We start from the raw sequence: 24,468 nt of genomic DNA, 5'->3' as shown, positions 1-24,468 counted from the left end.
GCACCTGTCTGACTGAACCCTCCGCTGACGTGATATTCAGCTCGGCCAAGTGGAACTTTTAATTTCATTTCAATCTCCACGAAGGCAAAGCCTGGAAACCTGAGAGGGATAACCAGTCGTTTGCCGGTTCAATGCATTTTTTTTTCTTGTACGTCTTCCTCTTCATTTCCCCTCTAAACTTTGCTGAGGAAGAACTTTGCTGGATAATGGAAATATTTATGCCCATCATTTTTTATTCATTATATATAATGCATTTGAGGAATACATAAACCATGCATTTGACGTAATACAGCATTTTTTTCAGGCCCTCACATTTTGAGGACGGTGGTACTCATTTAAGCAGCGGGTGTAGAAGACGAAAATTCCTTGGGATCTGGAGCAGATGCTGTTGCTCCGTGTTTTTCAAGTTGCCCTTAAAGAGTCTCTGTCACCACATTATAAGTGCCCTGTCTCCTACATAAGGAGATGGGCGCTGTAATGTAGGTGACAGTAATGCTTTTTATTTTAAAAAAACTATCTTTTTTCACAAAGTTAGGAGCGATTTAAGTTTATGCTAATGAGCTTTCTTAATGCCCAAGTGGGCGTACTTTTACTTTCGACCAAGTGGGCGTTGTACAGAGGAGTGCATGACGCTGACCAATCGGCATCATGCACTCCTCTCCATTCATTTACACTGCACTAGCGATATAGATATATCACTATGTGCAGCCTCATACACAAGCCCTAACATTACTACAGTGTCCTGATAATGAATACACATGACCATCCAGCCTGGACGTCATGTGTACTCAGAATCCTGACACTTCTGAATCTTTTTTGTGAGATGATGCTGATTGGTCAGCGTCATGCACTCCTCTGTACAACGCCCACTTGGTCGAAAGTAAAAGTACGCCCACTTGAGCATTAAGAAAGCTCATTAGCATAAACTTAAATCGCTCCTAACTTTGTGAAAAAAGATCGTTTTTTTAAATAAAAAGCATTACTGTCACCTACATTACAGCGCCCATCTCCTTATATAGGAGATAGGGCACTTATAATGTGGTGACAGAGTCTCTTTAAGACCACTAGTCTGTCCTAAGGTTAAAGGGTAACTAAACGTTCAACAAACTGCTGACATGTCAGAAGTTTTGAATGGTGGGGGTCCGAGCACTGAGACCCCCACCAATCGCTAAAACGAAGTGGCAGAAGCGCTCATGTGAACGCTCATCTGCTTCATTTCCGTTCAGCTTTTTCCAGGAATCAATGTACAGATGTACAGACTCAAAAGAAAGTCTATGAGCCTGTACTCCTGAACAGAAACAAAGCGACTGAGCGCTCACATGAGCTCTTCTGCCACTTCATTTTAGCGATTGGTGGGGGTCTCAGTGCTCGGACCCCCACCAATCAAAACTTCTGACATGTCAGCAGTTTGTTGAACGTTTAGTTACCCTTTAATCAAAATATGGCAGCTGTACATGTATCTTACTCAACTGGTTATGTACTATCCTACAGTGTCTTTGTCGGGCCTGGGCATTAGGTCCACGTTCCCCTCAGCCCTGGTCTGTTGCCTGATGCTCCGAGGATCAGCCTCACGATACAATTGAGCACTAGCTAACTTAAACAGGACCTCTCAGATCTCCTGACATGTCTGTTGTAGCGAATACTTATATTTCACATAATATCACAATTCTGGAGAATATTTTCTTACAACTCTGCATTGTGCCGTTCCTTTGTTATTCCTACTATGCATAAATTGACAACTAAATGTCCCCATTCCCCTTGTTAATGAACGTGTTCCTACACTTTGGACAGTTTTAGATACACACCCCTAACTGGAAACACCCAATCCTTAATTTATTCATAAAATTATAGGAGGAATAACAGAGGAACGGTACATCTCAGAGTTCTAAGAAAAGGTGCTCCAGGATCGTTATATTATGGGTAATACTGTAAGGGTATGTTCACACGCACTATTTACGGACGTAATTCAGGCGTTTTACGCCTGGAATTACGGCCGAAAATACTGCTTGAAAGCGTCGGCAAACATCTGCCCATTCATTTGAATGGGTTTTATTATGTACTGTGCAGACGGTCATTTTTTTTACCCGCCGCTGTCAAAAGACGCCCGCGTCAAAGAAGTGCCTGTCACTTCTTGAGACGTAATTGGAGCCGTCTTCCATTGACTCCATATAAAAACAGCTCCAATTACGTCCGTAATGGACGCTGCGAAAAACGCCTGCACATGCCGTTACGTCTGAATTTCAGGAGCTGTTTTCGCCTGAAAACAGCTCCGTAATTTCAGCCGTAACGGATGTGCACGTGTGAACATACCCTTACAAGTTTTTACTCACGTTAGCGCCACCACCGCCACCTCCTCTATTCAACTGAATAGGACTGAACCGCAATACCTGCCGAACAAGACAAAAGTGGTGCTAATTTATGATAAAAATTCAACATTTTCATTTTTCTACATAATCCCAAGTCAACCAATTTAGGGCTTCACTTCTGCTCAGGGGCAGCCGGATAGTCTTGACATCCATTTATTTTTTAGGGGATAAGGTTCCAACAAGCACCGGTCCTTCCTGTCCTAGGATGGATGGTGGCATGGACTATAACTAATATCTAATATGGGGCCTCTCAATTGTATCAACATCCTCTGGATATAATTGAACACTAGATATCGTAATGGTCGCAGCTTCTTCCCTTTTTCAGAGTCTAGCCAAAGCTCTGCTCCTCTTTCATGAACTATTGAAGTAGTACGTATATATGTGGGTATGATAGTGGCGGGGGGGAGTGGTGCTGGGGGGATGGGTGTTGTTAATGGAGGGGAGTTAAAGGGAATCTGTCATCACATTTTCACCTCCCAAACTGTTAATACAGCTGGATGGCAAGGAAGGATGAGTTTTTGAAACATGTTGCCCAATTTAGCACATTGTGAACCATAAAAATGTGCTTTTATTTCCCCAAGCACTGAAGAGTCCTGCAATCCAGGAAGTGTCCTGAGACCACATAGAATGCAGGACACTTCCTGGATTGCAGGACTCTTCAGTGCTCATTTGCATATGGCACCTGGAGGAATAAAAGCACCTTTTATGGTTCACAATTGGCTGACGTGGGCAACTTAGCTATCTTTGAAAAACTATCATCCTTCCCTATATTGTGGTATTAGCGGTTTGTGAGCCGAAAATGTGATAAGACTCCCCTTTTAATAGGAAAGGAGCCCCATAAAAAAACAACTTCTTTAAGGGGAAATAAAACTTTAACTTTTCTGTAATTCTGCACAAAGCTTGTAATGGGAAGTGCCCATATATCTGTGCTTGAGGCTACACTTTGCAAATCCGTTAATCCCACCTTAAAGGTAGTGGCACTAGATATACATGATTCTTGGGTACATACAGGTGTTCAATTAATGAGTGCCTCATGGATGGAGTTATGTTTATCTCTACCAGCTGCTCTGAGCTCACAGAGACCTGTGTGGATGATCCACAGGATAAGCTGTGACTCAAAGCCCATAGATACGACCCCGATACTTCAGTCACAGTCGCCTCACTGACGTCAAAGCCTCTTATCAGCACCAAATAATCAGAAACTGATCCTGAGCAATACGATCCAGTGCCAACCCTTCCCCAGACACCTCTGGCTTCATGGATACAATAACCATGTAGACAGAATAAGCTGCAAATTACACAAATAATACATGGAGGCATTACAAGAAAGAGCCGGGCATCATAGCAAAGTGCCAAGCCTACTTCCATGCTGCTCTTAGGCTTGCTTCACATGTGAGATATCCGGACCGAACGCAGTTCAGGAAGTCTTACTCCTGACATCATGGTCATCCATGATGCTGTGAGTCACTGCCTCCCCGCAGGACTACTGTCCCGTACTGAAAACATAATTACAGTATGGTACAGTAGTCCCACGGGGAGGCAGGGACTCCTAGCATCTTAGATAACTATGATGCTAGGAGTCGGGCACCCTGAACTATGTTCGGTCCGGGAAATACGGCCGACATACGGTCCGTATCTCGCGCCTTATCACAGCCGTGTGAAGCAGGCCTAAAAAAGGATTGACACCGTTATGGTCCTTAAATGTTTGTGTTGAGAAAACCCCTTTTAGCATCCACCGAAATTTCATTAACACCCGTGGCCAACCCATAGAGATTCATGCAACAAAGCAGATGTTGCAAAAGTAGAGGTAGTTCTTTACATACCATAGAGGCAGCCAATTCTGCTGCTATGGGGGTTAGGAATATCCCCCTCCTATTAAAGCAGTTGTCTGAAATGATTAAAAAAAAAGGCTGTTTTCTTTTCAGAAACAGCGCGACTCTTGTCCGCGGCCGTATTGCAACTGTCCTTTTCACCCGAATGGGACTGAGCTGCAATATCCGACACATCTTTATTATTATCTCTTATATGGGGCCTTTCCTCATCTGTGTCTGCCCCTGTGTCGTGCCCATAATGTACTGCCAAATATCTAAATACCCTTACAGAGCATTGCCTACCCAGTAAAATGGTAAGGAGAAATCCACGTATCATGTTTGCGAATGCCCCGTATAGCTCATGCCCATACAGTACAATATTTACTACAGTAAAGATTTTTTTGGGGTTTCAGGCTGATACATTTTGCCTACACTGATACCTTGTAGGCATGTTGAGCTGCTGTGTTGAGCTGAGAGGGTTAGGCTGAATACAAATGTAACTCATCTGAGCCATTTTTCCTATCAGGCCTTGCTGTCTATGTCTTCTAGCTGATTCCCTGGTTTATGTTTTAAGAATTGTCCTCTAATATCCAAAATGATCAACTGTTTTTAGTCAGTCATTATTTTTTTTTATAGATACTGCAGCTCTGCTTTTTCAGATTGGCTGCTGGGTATAAACACAAGCCCACCACATGCTCTCTAGAGTTGGTGCAGGTAGGGCTGATTTCCATTCTAGAAAGGACAGATAATGTGCGGTTGCTTCTAGACTTTTTGCTGCCATGAGCCATTTGCTGAAGTAAGGGGTGATCCTGGAGATCTCCTTTTTAATATTTGTAAAACCATGTACAAAAACAGTCCTAAGGTGAATGACTTGTTTAGTACAAGTCGTTCTGTGAAATTCCCAGGTATTCCATACGCCTGGCTATATAACCCATAATTTCATACCCTGCTGTGTAAACGCTTGCTCTTCTCCCTCTCGCTGTACTTTTCCTTCATTAGTATTCTGTGAGATTTCCTTTCTACTCTCGTACATCCCATTCCCAGGGGTCCTGTCATTTTGCGGTTATTTCTATCCGAAAGTTTAGAGATGATGGGAGGTTCTGCATCATTTCTTGATTTTATTTGACAAGATCACAGTAGATGTGTATTAAGCTGTCAGATATCTGAGGGTTATTGTCAAGAATTCCCAGTTTGTTGCTGCTCAACAGATGCCAAGACAAATACCAACATTATAAATTCATATTCCTGTAACCCTTTATGTAGTAAAGACGATTCAAGAAAGTCCATTCATAATTTGTAGAATACAGTACAGTTTAGACAGAGGTGTAGCGTGAAACTTCTGGGACCCCCAATATCAAATGTAATTTACAGTACTGTTATTTTCATGGCAGAGGGTGCCCCTCAACTACCGCGGGCAGGAGAGACTGCCACTTATGTACCCACTACAATTCTAGTTTTGCCTCTGGTTTTAGACTTGTCCTGTGTTACAAGGGTATTTGCAACTTTTTTATATAGCAAAAAATTATTTCAAAAGTGCTACCTTAAGTTGGCCATAGATGGACAGATGCTTCACCAACAGTGTCAGAGAGTCATCTACATGTTCTCTGAACCCCAGCTGCTTCCCCTACATGGCCCAATTATTAGTGCGATTGTCAGAAAAATTGGGCCACTAGTGGTCATCTTTATTACAACACCCTCGGTGCCTAGTTTCGTGACTTTTAGTGGTGCAAAGACCTAACTGCTAATATATAATAAGATTTTATGGATGCCAGCAAATCCTGTTGACTGTCCACAGGGTTGGACTGGCCATCAGATGTACCTCCATTGAGTTCAGGCTCTGACCCAAAAAATGTAGCAGAAGACAACCCCACTTGAAGCTGATTTTGCCTCATCACTTTACACTTAGGGTATGTTCACACGAGGTCATTACGTCCGTAATTGACGGACGTATTTCAGCCGCAAGTACCGGACCGAACACAGTGCAGGGAGCCGGGCTCCTAGCATCATACTTATGTACGACGCTAGGAGTCCCTGCCTCGCTGCCGGACAACTGTCTCGTACTGAAAACATGATTACAGTACGGGACAGTTGTCAGGCAGCGAGGCAGGGACTCCTAGCATCGTACATAACTATGATGCTAGGAGCCCGGCTCCCTGCACGGATGTAATGACCTCGTGTAAACATACCCTTAGGGACTATTTCTTATGGGCTAATTCACAAAAAACCTATTGGACCTTATTGATTAAATAAAATCTGTTACTTACACACTGCATAGTAATATTATTTGGCCATTGTACGGTTCTTAGTTCACTGTATGGCACGTCTATTTGCACTCTGCATGACCGTTATTTAGTCACTACATAGTAACATTTATTGGCACATTTATTTGCACACTGTATGGCTCTATTATGGGAACGTTGTTTGGCATGGTTATTTGATAACTACATGGCACTTGTTTTTGGTATTGTCTGACTGTTATATTGGCACTCTATGGTGCTGTTATTGTTTGGGTATTATTTGCTCACTGGGCCTCATTTGGGAAAAAATAGTTCTGGCAAACTGTTACGGTGTTACTGAGATTGCAGCTCTCATTTTTGCAATACAGGTTAGAAAATGAAAGCATTGATCTGATTAGTCCAAAGTGGGATTTCAGGGTCCAGGAAAAGCTGCTCAAAGTGTACCCCCAGTTATAGGCATGTTGAAGAGACCTCCCAGAAGAGTAATTGTTATATAATAATATGCAATATGAACACCCCCCCCCCCCAAATGTTTTTTTTAAATCTTGCCTATGTATAATGAGCAAGATTGCGTTCACATATAATCATTGTGTCCAGCCAGGTGTCATTTACCTGAGCTAGACACCACCAGGACAAAGTTATGAACCTGTCCAGCGTCCACTAGCCAGACAGAAATCTTGCATGCCATGTCTTCCTGTCCGGGTTAGGCCTCATGCACACGACCGTGCCCGTAATTAACGACCCATAATTACGGGCACGGCCGGCCACGGGCAGCCGGCCATTTTTACTGGCCGTGCTCCCATTATAAAGTATAGTAGCACGGCCTGTAAAATAAAAAAATAGGACATGTTCTATATTTTTCAACGGCACGGACACCTTCCCGTAAGCAAACGGGAAGGTACCCGTGGCCAATAGAAGTCTATGGACCCGTAATTATGGGCGTTTTTACGGTCGTGTGCATGGGGCCTTAGGGACACGTGGTGGCAAAACTGAGCCCATAGGAAACTAGTGGGGATTTTGTCATCTGTTTCCCTCAGGTTTTTTTTGTACTATACTGGCGGAAAAAACATCTTGAGGCCCAGACATATGTTAGGAGACCTAAGTAGCTGCTATTCGAATTGGCACCCACAGAGTAGAATGACATGGCACATTCAGCTAGTCCATACTTTAACTAATTATTAGAAACTTGTATGTGCCTGGGTCGTAACTGAAGTGTGGGGCTGGAAATGTACTTGGTATTTTTATGGAAATTGTGTGCATTGACCTGGTGACATGTTATTGTGAGCATTTTTGAGTCCTCTAGGAAACACAGCTGTCCAAACATCGAATTATCTTCCGCGATGGCGTTGTTTGTCAGATCTCGTCAGTCTTTGTACAGATCTATCACGTTATACAGCAGCTGGTCTGGGCTGTCAATGCCTTTTATTCGCCAGGTGACAATATACCCATAGGTTCCTTTTTAATGGCGTTGTCAAGGTGAATAAAAAAGTTAAGTTAATGTACACAAAATTCTACCTTCTTACCGGCCATAGAGCCACGCTGGGAGATCGTATAAGTGGGGGATCAGACGCTAAAATGCAGGGGCTGTGGCAATCATCAGGGGGCTGTGCCACATCCGCTCCTATCAGCCTCGCTGAGCTTCACTTGTAGAGATGCTGTTGGACCATTAAAATCTATTACGGGTAAGAATCCATTGCGAAGACCCCAGCCTATACTATTTGCTGCATTTCTGTATGAAATGTCAGAAGGTAAGAATTGAGGCACGTTAACATCCTTGTATACATCCTGACTATGTCTTGCTCGCACAGCTGTTGGGCTTGTTTCAGTGTATCAGCGTCGGCAATTCTCCGGGAGCTTAAAATAAATCAAATCTTTTTTATATATACAAGACCGGAAAATCCCTTTAAAGGTGTTGTCTAATGAAGACAACCCCTGTCCATATGGGAGCTGCTCTGACGTGCTCGAGCCATCTATGTATTACATGAGTGGCCGTTCATCTGAGTGGCCGCCATGTATTACTACTTTGTCTGGCTGGCCATGTGTTCCCCTGGCAAAATCAGCTGTTTTCCGGGAGTCCCAGGAGTCCGCGGCTCCAATCTTTAAACGTTCTGTTAAATACTAGATAAGAAATAGCTGCAACACAGTCAAAATCTAAATCGCATCGAGCATGTTTGGATCTGTCCTCTGGACGTCTTAAAGTAAGGCGGGATTCACACGACCGGGTCCCGCCCGAGCCCGAGTATCGGCCGGTAAAATCGGCCATTTTGCCCGGCCGGTTTGCATAAAGTTTTGCATCCGTTCCGGGCCGGGCAGATCTGGACAGTGACATCAGCGGCAACTCCTGAAGGGGAATCCCCATGTGTTCGCGGATGCCGCTTCAGGAGTTTCCCCTGATGTCACTGCCCAGATATGGACAGAGACATCAAGCGCTCTGTCCAGGAGCGGAATCCCCGAAAACACTGGGATTCCGCTCCTTCAAGGAGCTAAAGTGCGGCTAGCACATATAAGAGCGGGGAGATACCTCCCTGCTCTGCTATAGTGGCGTCGCTACAGTAGTAGCAGCCGCAGCAGCAGCAGCTGCTGCTGCTAGCGGCACCATGGAAGGTGTCGCCGGGCCAGGGCGCTTTTAAAACAAGCAGGGGAAGGGAGCCAGCGCAGCGCTCCCTTCCACCTGCTGTACACCCCGGCCCTGCCACACAGTGTACAGCCATTCGTCCGAATGGCATCAACTCCTCCTCCTCACATGCACTCTGCGCTGTGAGGAGGAGGAGATAGAGCGCAAGCCACGGAAAACCCGGCCATCACTCGGGACACATTCCGGTGATGGCCGTGTTTTACCCGGCCCCATAGACTTCTATGGGAGCCGGGCGGCCGGGTACCCGGCCGAAAATAGAGCATGTCCTACTTTTTTCCGGCCGTCAAATAATTGGTCGTGTGAATAGCCCCATTAGGGGTCTATTATTCCTAATGCAGCCGGGTGCCGGCCGATTTATGAACGGCCGGCACCCGGCCGGGAAAACCTGTCGTGTGAATGAGGCCTAAGACATGTCCTCGTTTGCCATGTGAATAGATTATTCATGAGCAGCTAGATGGCTATTTAAACCACAGTAATAAGTCCCAGTTCACACAGAGTTTTTGACAGGTAGATTTTGAATTGCCAGCATTCTTTGCCATTTTCTTCCACATTTTTTACCCGTGGCTATTGAATCTAATGCTCAAAAACCGTATGCAAAATAAGCCACAGAAAATGCTCCTAATGAACACCGCAGGTTTTTCTTGTCTCCCTTTGAATCCTGTACCCGTCAGATCAGCGGGACTGACTGGTTCAGTGTCAGTGGGTCCTGCGTTTCTCTGACATGCAGGATCCACCTGTTATCAATCACATCTAAGTTATGAACTTAGATGTGATCGGGAACAGCTCGATCCTGCATGTCAGAGAAACGCAGGACCCACTGACACTGAACCAGTCAGTCCCGCTGATCTGACGGGTACAGGATTCAGCTGCTCTGTATTCAGGAGATAAAGCAGCTGTATAACAAAGTAAAAACTATTTTTAATAAAAAGTATTTAGAAAGTTGCACCAAACACACTGATAACCCCTTCATTATTGAAATTGATAGTGGGAAGAACTTGGTCACTTCTTCAATGTAAACTTCACTCTGAGGGTATGTTCACACGCACTGTTTTCAGACGGAATTGGGGCGTTTTACGCCTCGAATTACGTCTGAAAAAACGTCTCCATTACGCCTACAAACATCTGCCCATTGCTTTCAATGGGTTTTACAATGTTCTGTTCCCACGAGGTGTTAATTTACGCGTTGCTGTCAAAATACGGTGCGTAAAAAGACGCCTGCGTAAAAGAAGTGCATGTCACTTCTTGGGATGTTTTTGGAGCCCTTTTTCATTGACTCTATAGAAAACCGCTCCAAAAACTGCAGCGAAAAACGCAGCAAAAATCGCGAGTGGCTACAAAAACGTCTGAAAATCAGGAGCTGTTTTCGCCTGAAAACCGCTCCGTATTTTCAGACGTTTTTGGTCACTACGTGTGAACATAACCTCAACCTGAATCAGAAGCTTATTTTTGCTTGGATTTCCCCTACGGGCAGAGGACCCTTTCCTTTGACAGTGCTCCACCATAAATTGACCCCTTTTTCTCACAGAGGTCAGACAGATAATCATTACGTCTAAGCCAACCTGTCATTTCACGTCCGATTGGAGCAATAATCACTGAGCACGACCAAGTTCACTCAGTGTCTTTTATAGACAAATCCGTAAATTGAAAGCTTGTCTTTGGATAAAAAAATATATATATATTATCATTGTATTGGTAGTAGTGTATAAACGGTGATTAGAAGGGCACTAGACACATCCACAAATCTTACATCTATGTGTAGAATATTAAACACAAGAAGAGACATGTCCACCTTTGTTTCCCCATTTTTCAGTAAACTACTAATGACCACTAGGGGGAGATTAGTAGTTTACTAAAAATGGATTTAATATTAAATTGAATAGCTGTACAAATCTGTATGCAGTGAGCTCCCCCTAGTGGTGTATGTAGGCAGCCAGAGTCTTTTTTTTTTTTCTAAATGAAATGTATAAATGAAAACCGGTAATTTGGAGATCTGTTACAGAAATTGGATCTTTGATCCTTTATAAAGATACATTTTATAGTATATCAGACAAAAATGTTGGACCTATATAGCTTTTTTTTTTTTTTTTTTTCGTTTTGGATGAAATATTGATCTTGAACCTATACAAATCTATTGTCACTCTTAGTCCTTCTATTTCCCCCAAATAAATTTTTGATGGAATTTTTTGGGAAAGCAGTTCATTTCCATAATGCCATTTCAGATCCGAATTTGCCATTTATTTGAACAGAAGTTGGGTTATTGCTGGCTGTGAATGGCTCATCAGTATACACAGCATGGGGAAGTCCGCATCTCAGAAAAGTGTGTGTCTGTAAGATAAGGATTGTGTCTGGCTAGTTATTATAACAGGAGCTTGTCAGATGAGCCATTTTTTATTTTCTCGGTTGAGTTTATCTTCAATAGAACAGCAGTCGTGTAAACCACCGAAGCTGAAATGTCTCTATAACGAGAAACAAAGGGGATTTGTTATTCTTCTTCTTGTTACAATATTGTTTTGATAACAAAGAACATTATACATACATATTGCTATATATACCGTCTAATGCATACGTTTGGGCAGCCCCAGGAGATTGACACAACCTCTTATAATGCAGCATAAGGCTATGTTCACACGGGGCATTTTGCCGTGTTTTTTGACACGGAAACCGCGTCACCAAACTCTGCAAAAACGGCCCGAGAACGCCTCCCATTGATTTCAATGGGAGGCGTCGGCGTCTTTTTCCTGCGAGCAGTAAAACTGCCTCGCGGGAAAAAGAAGCGACATGCCCTATCTTCGGGCGCTTCCGCCTCTGACCTCCCATTGACTTCAATGGGAGGCAGGAGAAAGTGTATTTCTCGCTGTTTTATGCCCGCGGCGCTCAATGGCCGCTGGCGAAAAACGGCGCGAAAATCGGCGTGCAGGGAGAGGAATATCTGCCTCAAAGTTCCAAATGGAATTTTGAGGCAGATATTCCTCCCCCAAAATACTCCGTGTGAACATAGCCTACTCTTCATTTGCAAAATGTATCATAAAATTTGGAAGTACAACTGTTTGGCACCAATACTTAGTAACACTCCTTTGACAGAAACCACAGTGACATAGTCCAGTTTCTCGTAGCCTTCTTATAGTTTTTGTATTCTTTAGGCCCCATGCACATGACCATAGAATTCGTCCGTAATTACAGACCGTAATTATGGACCCATTCATTTCTATGGCCGACGGACACCTTTCAGTATATTTACAGGAAGGTGTCCGTGCCGTAGAAAGGCTCCGCAAAATATAGGACATGTCCTATTTTTTGCTTTTTATGGACTGTGCTCCTATACTTTATATGGGAACACAGCCCACAAATGCGGGCAGCTGTCAGTAGCCGGCCGTGCCCATAATCACAGCCCGTGGTGGTGTGCAGGGGCCTAAGTCTTCCTTGCTGAACACTTCTAGTTCTTTGGAAGTCTTGCGCAACATGTTTGAGATCTATCCACAGTATATGCCATAAATGGGACCCCTACCTATTCGGACATAAATCCCAAACCTTGTTAACATAGAGTGGCAAACCTTAGCTGGCCAGTGACAGAACGTTGTGTGTGCCATGATGGCACCTGGAAGTTTTTATTGTCTGGTCTGGTTATTTTTTAGGGATTTAGTATCTGATTAATTTTAGGGGTCTAATTAATTTTAAAGGTCAGGGGTCTGAATTAATTGTCAGGGTTTGAAATGGGGTCTGATTTCACTTCAGGGGTCCGAATTTCAAGGATCTTGAATGAGTATAGGAGTCTCAAGTCTTAATTCATTTAGTCTGGGGTCTGGTCTGGTTTTCCTACTAACTAATAATAAATCTTGATGTTAAAAGTTGTACAAAGTTTGCGGAAAGTTAAGTAGAAAAAAACGTTACTGTAGGTGTTCAGCTTGGACCTTCACCTGACCAAGCGTACCTTTACTAAAACTAGTTGAGTACCACTGCCATAGGGGAACCCCTGAAATTGTTATCACTTCCAGGGACCCCCTACTTTTATTTCTACTGTACCTTAAAGAAACTTGGTGTATATGGAGGTAAAGCATTCTATAACTCTTGCCCAGCATTTTAGGGCTCATTCAGATGAGCATGAATCTCGTCCGTGTGCTGTGCTTAGAAATAACACACAGCACACGGACCCATTCATTTCAATGGGGCTATTCAGACATGCGTGAGTTTTCACACAGCGAGTGTCCGTTGCATGAAACTCACTGCATGTCTTATAGTGCTGCGTTTTCATGCACCTAGTCGCCCATTGAAGTCAATAGGTGCGTGAAAACCACGGACAGCACACGGACGACATCCCGTGTGCTGTCCATGTTTCATGCATCAATTACATTGAGAAAAAGTACTTGAAACAAATGCCACTCGCAACGCACACGGACAGATTTACGCGCGTTTTATAAGCACGTAAATCTGTCACGCTCGTGTGACTGTAACCTTATTCTATCTATGAGGATTCATCATTATCATTCACACCCAGTACAATCTGCTGCTGTTTAACCATAGCGGCTGAGAATATTTATTCTTGGCTCGGGGCGCTCCTGGGATTATATAGACTTATTATGAGGCTACGGAAAAGTTTGAAAAGAGTTTGTAACATTCTGGAGGAGAGATGTTCATTTTACTGAGGCTGCAATTTGCAAATCACCGGATGTGTATGAATCATTTTGCCTCCGAGCAAATATATCAGGTCATTAGCAAATGACTTTTCATCAAAGATCGACTTGACCCGTACAGAAATTGAGGGACCTTTACAGCGTCTGACAGAACAGATTTCCATTTGGGAAAATGCAGCTTTACGCTCTTATATCGAGACACTGAAAAACAGATAATAATTTTATTATATTCTCTTGTTCTGGATTTTATAGCTTTGCTTTGTGACTATGGATGTTGGATGATTTGGTTCTTATAAATTTCTACATATACGAACGTCCTATAAAAGGCACTGCGCTGTTAGATTTGGTATTGTTATATACATTTTGTTTTGTTTTATTGTATCTGGTTAGTTTAATTTATTAAAAAAATTAAGGGGCTCTGCGAACCCACCGATCGGCTCAATGCAGTGGTCCGCTTTATTGTTGTACAGGCACAGCGGGTCATCGGTACCTGCAGTCGTTCCTGGTACTGCAGCTCATCCCATTCAGTTTAGTGCTTTAGCCCCTTCATTGTGCTGATCGGCGGGTGTCCTGAAGGTCGGACCCTCACTGATCAAGCATGAATGACCTATCATAAGGTCCCTGGAAAACCCCCTTAAGGGTTATTGTCTCCTCAAGGAACAACCCTAATTGTTAATCACTTCCATTGATGTTACCAGTTCCTGAAATGTGAACACTTAAAAAAAAAATTTTAAAAAAATTCTCTTTTGATCACACAAAGAAAAGTGACCCATCTTAAAATTTCCAACATGGCCTGACTTTTGTAATGATCGCAAGGTGGCATGTAATTCTTTTTTTTTCACATCGGGATACAAATTGAAGTTGAGGCACATCATGATTTTACAGCATCTCGCTGATGACGTGATGCAGTCTAGCCATAGCGAATGTCTATCTCTACACCATGTCACTTTTAGGTTCAGTATTCTGTTCAGATTCATTTTTTTAATCTATCTTTATAACGGTCGGAGTTCCATTTTTCTGAGACTGAGCTCCAAATCCTGTGCACAGATATAGAACTCAATTATTAAATTCTGGCTGCCTGCAGTCACCACTAGGGGGAGCTTAAGAGCTAACTGCATAGTGTTATACAGGGTGGGCCATTTATATGGATACACCTAAATAAAATGGGAATGGTTGGTGATATTAACTTCCTGTTTGTGGCACATTAGTATATGGGAGGGGGGAAACTTTTCAAGCTGGGTGTTGACCATGGCGGCCATTTTGAAGTCGGCCATTTTGTATCCAACGTTAGTTTTTTCAATGGGAAGAGGGTCATGTGACACATCAAACTTATCGAGAATTTCACAAGAAAAACAATGGTGTGCTTGGTTTTAACGTTACTTTATTCTTTCATGAGTTATTTACACGTTTCTGACCACTTATAAAATGTGTTCAAAGTGCTACCCATTGTGTTGGATTGTCAATGCAACCCTCTTCTCCCACTCTTCACACACTGATAGCAACACCGCAGAAGAAATGCTAGCACAGGCTTCCAGTATCCGTAGTTTCAGTTGCTGCACATCTCGTATCTTCACAGCATAGACAATTGCCTTCAGATGACCCCAAAGATAAAGGTCTAAGGGGGTCAGATCGGGAGGCATTTCTTCTGCGGTGTTGCTATCAGTGTGTGAAGAGTGGGAGAAGAGGGTTGCATTGACAAAGATTCATACTTACATACCCATTGCAATGCGTCCCTCCGCCATCCTGCAGCCCGGCCTCCTGGGATGATGTTTCATCCCATGTGACCGCTGCAGCCTGAGATTGGCTGCAGCGGTCACATGGAATAAAACATCATCCCATGAGGTCGGCCTGGACGAAAAAACACAGAAAAAAAATAAAAATCTTGTATTTACCCGGAATTCTAAGTAGCGTTTTTTTCCGCCACAAAAAAAGCGCAACTTCTGCTATTTGCTGCGGATTTTTCCTCCTGATTGAATTCAATGGGGAAAACTCGCAAACAAATAAGCAGCGTTTACACAAATACAATTGTCATCCTGCGGATTAAAAAAACCGTGCAGCAGGTAAATTTCTGAGTGTTTTTTTCCCCCGCTTATCATTTACGTAGCGTGTGGATAAGATTTGTTCATATCTCATCCACTCGGCTGCTACTACATTATGCTGCAGATTTTTCACAACGAATTACATTGCGAAAAATCCGCAGTATTTACACTACGTGTGAACTGACCCTTGAGGTGAAGCCAATTTAAAGAATATATTATGGATCTGCATAAATAACAATCCCCTATATAATGTTGCTATGTAAAACGATTTGGCTGTGGAAGTATTCTAAAACCTTTAACAAGGATTTTCTAAAAGGGCTATATATATATATTGGAATATGTAAACCTACAAATCTGTTTCTGGGATGTGAATTCCCTCTTGCAGTTCTTTTAATCCTGTTATAACCGTACAGTGGAATTTAGTGTAACGTTGCATCTGACACATCCATTTTTTTTCAGGACACAGCTGGACAGGAAAGATACCGGACCATCACCACGGCCTATTACAGAGGGGCAATGGGGTTCATACTGATGTATGACATCACCAATGAGGAGTCTTATAATGCTGTGCAGGACTGGTAAGAGGCTTATTATATCGTTTTTCAGCTGATGCCTTCATTATCTATAAACGGTCCATAATATGGAGTTTTGATCATAAAATACTGTGAACGGATTCCAGTAAAAGGCATTTCCCACTAACCTAATAAAAAACGGTTTCATTCAGCCATTTCTTAGTCATATGGGTTAGTTGTAAAGCTGGGTGATTATCAATATGGCTGCCATGACAGATCCCACGTGGGCTGCCACCCAGCTTTCCCACTCTACTAAATGGCAAACTATGCTGTTACACATCCCCCACTCCTTTGCTGGGTGATGACCCCTGTCAGAGCTGTTATGGCGTCCTTTTCGGTCATCACCCAGCTTTTCCAGAAACCGATATAGCAAAGAAACAACTGAATTCTGTGGTCCCCCGACGCATCTTCCTCACCGTAATGACCGGTCGTCCAACGAAAGTGGCTAATCACCTGCCTCAGTGGTGACATCGGTATGTATGGCAAGTCCCCCGGCACCAATAGCATTGGAATGACGCAGGTATTTGGAGTCTATTAGGGGTTATTTCTAGGAGTCTATTCACACTGTGTTTGCGGTGTACGCCAGAAGTACATGTTGGGAGGTTTTCTGACGTTTACCTCAAATGGAAGACAGATGTATGCCACTGTATAGGCATACAGTGGCATAAATCACCTATAGGAGCCCATGTTAAAAAAGCATAAACCGCACAGTATACTTTATTTTACTAGAGGCCTCCATATGAAATCGCGTAGTCTACACTATCCCATACAGTTGAAATGAATTGTAGAACGACATATACCTGCCCGACAGTATCCATAAGGACACATCTATCGGGTGAATGGGGTCCTATGGATACGTGCAGCTTTCCCAGTGCATAAGCAGAACGTACACTACAGCGGTGTGAATAGACCCTTAGGCCGCCATGACACGCACTTGTTTTTTGAGCTATAAAAGGCATGTAAAGAATGGCATATATTTTTCAAGTGTTTTTGTATGGTGTTTTTTTACTTGCATTTTTTTGTAGCGTTGTTTTTTTTTAATTTTGTGTTATTTTGTACATGCCAAACGCAATACCTAGAACAAGCTGCTTTTCTTAAAAGCGGGCATTCTTATATTTCACTATAGGCTTTGTATTAATATCTTTGGGGCCCTTGTTCTCGGCAATAGTGGGGGTCCCAGAAGTCAGACCCCTCACCTAACTTATATGACCTGTCCATTTGTGGGGTTATGAAAGTGAAAAACGAGGTTGTCCTCGGACCGCCTCTGTTACAGCCCAAAATGCTAACATGACCGTAACGACTATCGGAGGAGTCTCATGATTGTTATCTTCTGCTATTGGTCTAGGGAAATTCCAGATTAGAAACCGAGGTCCGCAGCCAGATTAAAGGAATTTTACTGTAATTTACAGAAGCCGATCTACCCCATTTAATAGATTTTGTTTTTCTTTGTTTTATTAGGGCTACCCAGATCAAGACGTATTCCTGGGACAACGCACAAGTCATATTGGTGGGAAATAAATGTGATATGGAGGATGAGAGGGTGATCGCGCATGAAAAGGGGAAGCATCTTGCTGATCAACATGGTATTTTCTGTACTGCAGCACCGCCTACTGGCTATAAAATACATTGCATTTTATTATTGCTGAGAGCTGAAAATCTCTTGCCAAATAGAGTGCATGTGAATTGCATTGGCATAATTTATGCACAACTATAAGGCTGGGTTCACACACCCTATTTACGGTCGTAATTCGGGCGTTTTAGCCTCTAATTACGTCCGAAAATATGGCTCCAAAGCATCGGCAAACATCTGCCCATTCATTTGAATGGGTTTTACAATGTTCTGTGCCGACGGTCATTTTTTTTACGCGCCGCTGTCAAAAGACGGTCATGCATGTCACTTCTTCAGACGTAAATGGAGCCGTTTTTCATTGGCACCATTGAAAAACGGCTCCAATTACGTCCGTAATGGACGCAGCGAAAAACGCCTGCAACATGCCATTACGTCTGAAATTCCGGAGCTGTTTTCTCCTGAAAACAGCTCCGTAATTTCAGCCGTATCGGACGCTGCCGTGTGAATATACCTTAAGGGCTTGTCTACTCGTAACGGATTTGCTGCAGAAAATTTCCGCATCAACCAGATAATCCGCTGTGGAAAATCTGCACCATTACATGCATTTTTTTTACTGCAGATTTATAGGGCTGTGTGATGGTGATATTTCTTCTTCCTGTGATGCAATATCCACCCCTGTAAGAAATTTTGCAGCGTTTCCACGCAGTACATTAGAAAAACGCAGGAAATTGGTCCACTTTCCGCAGCAGTAATTAACATGCTGCAGAACTAAAATTACGCACCGCAGGTGAATTTCTGGACTGAATTTTTCCACAACGTGTGGATGACATTTTGTTAAATCTCACCCACTGTGCTACTGTATTCTGCTGCTCTCCACAATTCCGGACAGAAAATACGCAGCAATTCCGTTACGTGTGGACAAGTCCAAAATGTGTGAACGTGAATTGTACTTCACAAGCAAATTAATTTTACAAAAGTGTTCTCTATAAATTATATACGTAGAACTTTCAAGTACGTAGTTTACAGCAGAGCCTGAGCGTAACTGATACCTCTGACCCCCCTATAGCTACGATCCCGAGTAGGATAAAAAGCTTCACAAACTCCATTGTTTGAATTTGGAGTCCAAATAATTTGAATCCCCTTTTTTTAACCCCCCCCCCGCCCGATAAGGTAACGCTGAGAGCTATGTCGAGCACTACTCTTGACTTTTCAAGACTATGTCCACTGAAAACAGCAGACACCCATTTGTATGGACGTCCTAATTATTTTTCTCCATAAGGATCATATTGCAGCTCTTCTCTACTTCATAACAGCCAATCCCAGGATCTAGGGGGGATTCAAGCCAAAGGAACCAACTCTCATTCTACTGGCTGGTCTCCAGGGCCCTGACAATATAGAAAAAGGTTGTCCAAAGCGGATAGTCTGACCTTTCCATCAGAGCAACCCATCAACGGAGCCCTGACTGAAACAAACGGAAGCCATAGGTTTCCGTTTGCATCACCATTGATTTCAATGCTGACGGATCCGGTGCAAATTGTTTCTGTTTGCCTCGGTTGTGTAAGGGTTCCGTCGTTTTGATGGAAGCAATACTGTAGTCGACTACGCTATTGATTCTGTCAAAACGATGGAACCCTTGCACAACAGAGACAAACGGAACCAATTTGTACCGGATCCGTCACCATTGAAATCAATGGGGATGCAAACGGAAACCTATGGCTTCCGTTTGTTTCAGTCAAGGTTCCGTTCATGGGTTGCTCCGACGGAAAGGTCCGAAGGAACCCATGAACGAAGCCTAAGCAGTATATTCTTTATTTGCACTATGTTCAATAAATAACACAAATTTTGTAGAAAGACTTTGAGAACTTGATATTCCTCTGCTGCATCCTGCAAATCGTACAAAGTTCTGGTCATCACATTCAAAAGGGAGGATAAATGAACTCACGTGGTGCCTGAATGAGACCTGCTGTAATTGGTGGCCTTTCAAAGTGATCATTAAAGGGACCACAATCTCTCCCCATCGTCCTGCTGCTCGGATCAGCAATCGTGGACAATGGTAGCTGATAGCTTTGTAAAGAAGTTACAAGTACAGAGTCAGCTGAAACCCGGGCTCTTCATTGTTATCGTTCCAGCTGATTGTGTGCATTGTGCCACCGCTCTATAGAAGATCACTAGTCATCAATCTACATTGTAATGCTCCATGTCCAGCAGGACCACTCCAGATTCTACAACAGGGAGCCCAGTGTCACATATGGACATCTCACACCATAGAACATCCAAACATTAATGTTCTCTATGTACAGAATTGAAATTGGAAATGATGCGTAGTAATAAATCTATATCATATGGCTTTCTAAACTTTTAAGGGGTTGTCCGCTTTGGACAATTCCTTTTTTGTTAGAAGAATCCCCTGAAGATAAACTGACTACAAGGAGTCTTGCTTCCGAGACCCCCAGCAATCAACTGTAGTGTGCAGGGGAACCCTGCAGCCAGTGTCCGATTCCTCTACAGCGCCTCCACAGGTCGAAATAAAGCACTATAATCAATTAAATCAACGTGCTGTCAGTATAATGTACAGAAAATGTAGGTCCTCCATAGCAAGAGAGACACTCTTCCCTCTGGCTAATAGATTGTATAAATGCAGCAAAAAGAAGATCTCCTACCCTAGATATTTTGCCATCCCTCATAAGAGTGCCTCATTGTGCCTCATTCACCTATGTGGGGGAAGTAGGAACTGCTCTGACTAATAGGGCACAATGAGGGTATGTTCACACGCAGAGTGAAAAACGGCTTAAGATTACGGAGCTGTTTTCAGAGAAAACAGCCTCTGATTTTCAGATGTTTTTGAAGCTGAAAACGTTTTTGAGATGTTTTTTTTTTCTAGACTTTTTTTTGGAGCTGTTTTTTTATTGACAATGAAAAACTGCTCCAAAAATGGCTCAAGAAGTGACATGCTGCTTTTTTTTACAAGGCGTTTTTTACGCGCTGTTTGTTAAAAAGACCGCGTAAAATAAAAAGCCTCGTCTGAACAAAGCGCTGTTTCGAAACGACCAGGCAGAGGTGAATCATTGCTATACATTAGCTGTACTTAAAGGGGTATTCCCAAATTATTCCACAGGTCAGGCCATGGAAATGTCTGATAGATGCAGTTCCCAGCTCTGAGACCCCCTCCAGATCGGGGGTCATACAATCCCAGTCCTAGCTGGTGAGACAGGGGGAGAATGAAAGGAGAGGTGGCCCCACATGTGCACGGCTCTCTCCCTACATTCCTATAGGGTTACAAAAACGGCTGAGCTCGTTTGCATGGCTGTTTCCAGAACTCCCATAAGAATGAATAGAAAGAGACGCACTCATGCGTCACCACCTCTCAATTCCACGCCTAGATGTGGCAGCCAGTGGCTACCTCACCAGGCGGGGTGAGGGTCAGGTGTGCCCCGTACTGTAGATAGATGCAGGTCACAGAGCTAGGACCCACATCTAATTGACATTTATGGCATATCCCTTGGACATGCCATAAATGTTTTAATTGAGATTATCCTTTCAATAACTTATCCATCCAGTATATCATTAACATTGGCATGTTGGTGTTATAATAAAGTCCGCTGCATCTGCAGACGTGAATCTGTTTAGTCACTGGAGGAACATGTTTTGGCAGTTTAATTACAGGTAGGAAGGTGGTTTGCCTGCAGCTGTATATAGACGGGGTGAGGATTAATTGCAAAAAACAAATATATTTAGTTTTGTAATTAAAATCTTGATGATCCTTAAAACGATCTTCAGCTTTATATATTAGTTTTACGTTCCGCTATAATTGTAGAATGTTTTAATTTTATAAATTCTAGTCTAAATGTCGTATTTCTCTATTTTATGAGGTGCAATCCCAGTTCTCCTATTACTTGACATGGATGGCATCCTTGTAAGATCCCTGGTTATCAATGTTAGAAGAATTTACAGCTTAAAGGGCAACTGTCCCCTAAATCTAGAAATATGATGCAATTCCAGTAAAGCGTTCAGAGTGTTTCCCCAATCCACTGTGCAGTATTGGTATTGAGCATGAAAATTCACAAATGGGTCCTTCCTCGGAAAAGCCACATATATAATGCATGGGCATCTTCGATTTATGACTTCATAATAAGTGCATGTGTAGTGCCCTGCAGTGGTGCGCTATGTCCATCCTAGTAGCTTTCCAGATAAGGAGGACAGCGGCCATTACTTATCTAAGACTGGCCATACACATTAGATAGATGTCGGCTGAACCCTCATTCGACCAACAGCTATTCTTCCCAACCCCTCCATGTACATGAAGCCTTGGAGGATCAGGGAATATTGAAATGTAACACCTTAGGCCTTGTTCACACAGAGCAGATTTGCTTCAGATTTTGCATGCCTTTTTTTTCTTTTTTAAGCCAACACCAGAATTGGATCCAATAGAGCCGACCTACAAGTTCTTCCTTTATATATTTCTTCTCTTTAGGTTCCGTTCCCATGCATATTACTAATTGGGATTGAGACTAGAAGGGAAACTTTTTATAGAATTATTCACTGCAGAGGGGGTACTGTTTAGGCTCCTTTTTTCCTGATATCCATATTAGTTGCAGTTTGGCTTTAGTAAGTTTGTGGTGAAACTTCGGTTTTATTTGTGTATGTCAAAAGTGTAAAAATTGTCTTTTAATCCCCGGCAACGAAAGGGTTAATTATGAGTAGAGCATGATCTGTACCTAACTTCAACCAGCAGAGGGCAGCCGACAGATGTGAGGTCATATTGCCTGAAAGCTGAAGGAAGCCACCAATTTTGAATGCAGCTCTGGATGTTACTAGAGTGTAAGACATGGTGTAACACAAGATAAGTAAAGTATTTCTGTAAGTGCATGTTATATGTTTGTTTTGTTATCGTTTCATAGGTTTTGACTTTTTTGAGGCAAGCGCTAAGGAGAACATACAGGTGAAGCAGGTCTTTGAGCGCCTTGTAGATATAATCTGTGACAAGATGTCGGAGAGTCTGGACAACGAGCATTCGGCAGCCAGCGGTGGGAAAAACTTGCGCTTTACAGACTCTGCTGCCCCCATGCAGCAAAAATGTTCATGTTAATTCATTTTTTATCCACTATTTGGTAAAACATCGCCATTCTGTGCCAGGCATAGGATTTCAACCGCTTCTCAAACCATTATCACTCACCTCATGTTGATGTCCCCGGATACAATGGCTGGAATCTGGTTCAACAAATCAGAAAATCCATCTCGGAATACAATAACTGACCTATAAGTAGTAACAATGGAGATTTTCTTGATACGTAATTGTATGGAAAAGTGACTTCTGTCCAGTGTCTTGTAATGTTGTGACTTAGCTTCTGAAATACAAACTTGTGCTTTTATGACGTCTACAATTGTGTGCAGTTTTTTAAATGTCATAGAAATGTAAATATATAAATATACTTCCATCTTAAATCTGCCGAAAATAAAGTTATTTGTTATGAAGTAAAATTAGTCTGATTTTGTTGCTTCTCATTTCAGTTCACCAATTAAAGAGGCTCTGTCACCGGATTATAAACGCCCTATCTCCTACATAATCTGATCGGCGCTGTAATGTAGATATTTAGAAAGACGATCATTTTTGAGCAAGTTATGAGCAATTTTAGATTTATGGTAATTAGTTTCTTAATAGACAACTGGGCGTGTTTTTTTTACTTTTTTACCAACTGGGCGTTGTGGAGAGGAGTGTATGACGCTGACCAATCAGTGACCAATCAGCGTCATACACTTCTCCCCATTCATGTCTATTTGTATTCACTGCACAGTGTGATCTCGCTGCAGTGTCGGGAGTGTGAATAGACATCGCGTCCTGGCTGGAAGACACTTCAGTAAAGTTAATGTGGGTGTATGTGACAGCACAGCGAGATCTCACGAGATCACGCTGTGCTGAGTACAAATGGACATGAATGGGAAGAAGTGCATGACGCTGATTGGTCACTGATTGGTCAGCGTCATACACTTGTCTTTACAACGCTCACTTGGTCAAAAGTTAAAAAATGCCCAGTTGTGTATTAAGAAACGAATTTGCATAAATCTAAAATTGCTCATAACTTGCTCAAAAATGATCGTTTTTCAAAATAAAAACCACTGTTATCTACATTACAGCGCCGATCACATTATGTAGGCACTTATAATCTGGTGACAGAGCCTCTTTAAGTCTGGAAATATGTCTAAATATTGAAGATATTCTAATCTAAAATACAGGTAATAGATATTGTGAATAATTGCAGCCATTACAGCTCCCGTTAAAGGGGTTTTCCCATCAGAGACATTTGACATATCCACAGGATATGTCAGAAATGTCAGATAGATGCGGGTCCCACCTCTGGGACCAGCACGTATCTCTAGAACGGGGTCCCCTACACTCCGGTCTACCGCTCTGTGTTGTGGCTGAAGCGTGTGATTTCCGACCATGAATTAAAATTCCATAGTAGTGAATGGCAGTTCCGGAAACAGTGTAGCATGCGAGCTATGCTGTTTCTGTAACTACCATTCAGTTCTATGGGACTTCCGGAAACAGCGTAGCTCAGCGAGCTTCAGCCACAACACAGAGCGGTAGAACGGAGTTTAGGGGACCCCGTTC

The 24,468-nt window shown here is 42.8% G+C and overlaps 1 protein-coding gene and 1 long non-coding RNA gene across 3 annotated transcripts in view; one reads left to right on the top strand and one right to left on the bottom strand.

The window, feature by feature from the left end:
• The window catches only part of RAB3B (RAB3B, member RAS oncogene family), a 52,356-nt gene extending 29,036 nt beyond the window's left edge, over positions 1-23,320 (top strand). Inside the window, exons 3-5 of the mRNA XM_075832994.1 lie at positions 16,176-16,294; positions 17,747-17,871; positions 22,757-23,320. Coding sequence (XP_075689109.1) covers positions 16,176-16,294; positions 17,747-17,871; positions 22,757-22,944 — 432 coding nt within the window. The 3' untranslated portion in view covers positions 22,945-23,320. The remainder of the gene's footprint in view (positions 1-16,175; positions 16,295-17,746; positions 17,872-22,756) is intronic.
• The window catches only part of LOC142657699 (uncharacterized), a 21,100-nt gene continuing 7,741 nt past the window's right edge, over positions 11,110-24,468 (bottom strand). For both annotated transcript variants that reach the window (XR_012849967.1, XR_012849966.1), the window contains exons 2-3: positions 23,032-23,112; positions 11,110-11,505 (exon numbers count right to left, since the gene is read on the bottom strand). This is a non-coding gene — a long non-coding RNA (uncharacterized LOC142657699). The remainder of the gene's footprint in view (positions 11,506-23,031; positions 23,113-24,468) is intronic.

Source organism: Rhinoderma darwinii, chromosome 7 (genome assembly GCF_050947455.1).
Source record: "Rhinoderma darwinii isolate aRhiDar2 chromosome 7, aRhiDar2.hap1, whole genome shotgun sequence".
In the NCBI taxonomy this organism is placed as follows: Eukaryota; Metazoa; Chordata; class Amphibia; order Anura; family Rhinodermatidae; genus Rhinoderma; species Rhinoderma darwinii.
Note: the sequence above shows the minus strand (reverse complement) of the source record. Positions and strands in the feature narration are given on the sequence as shown.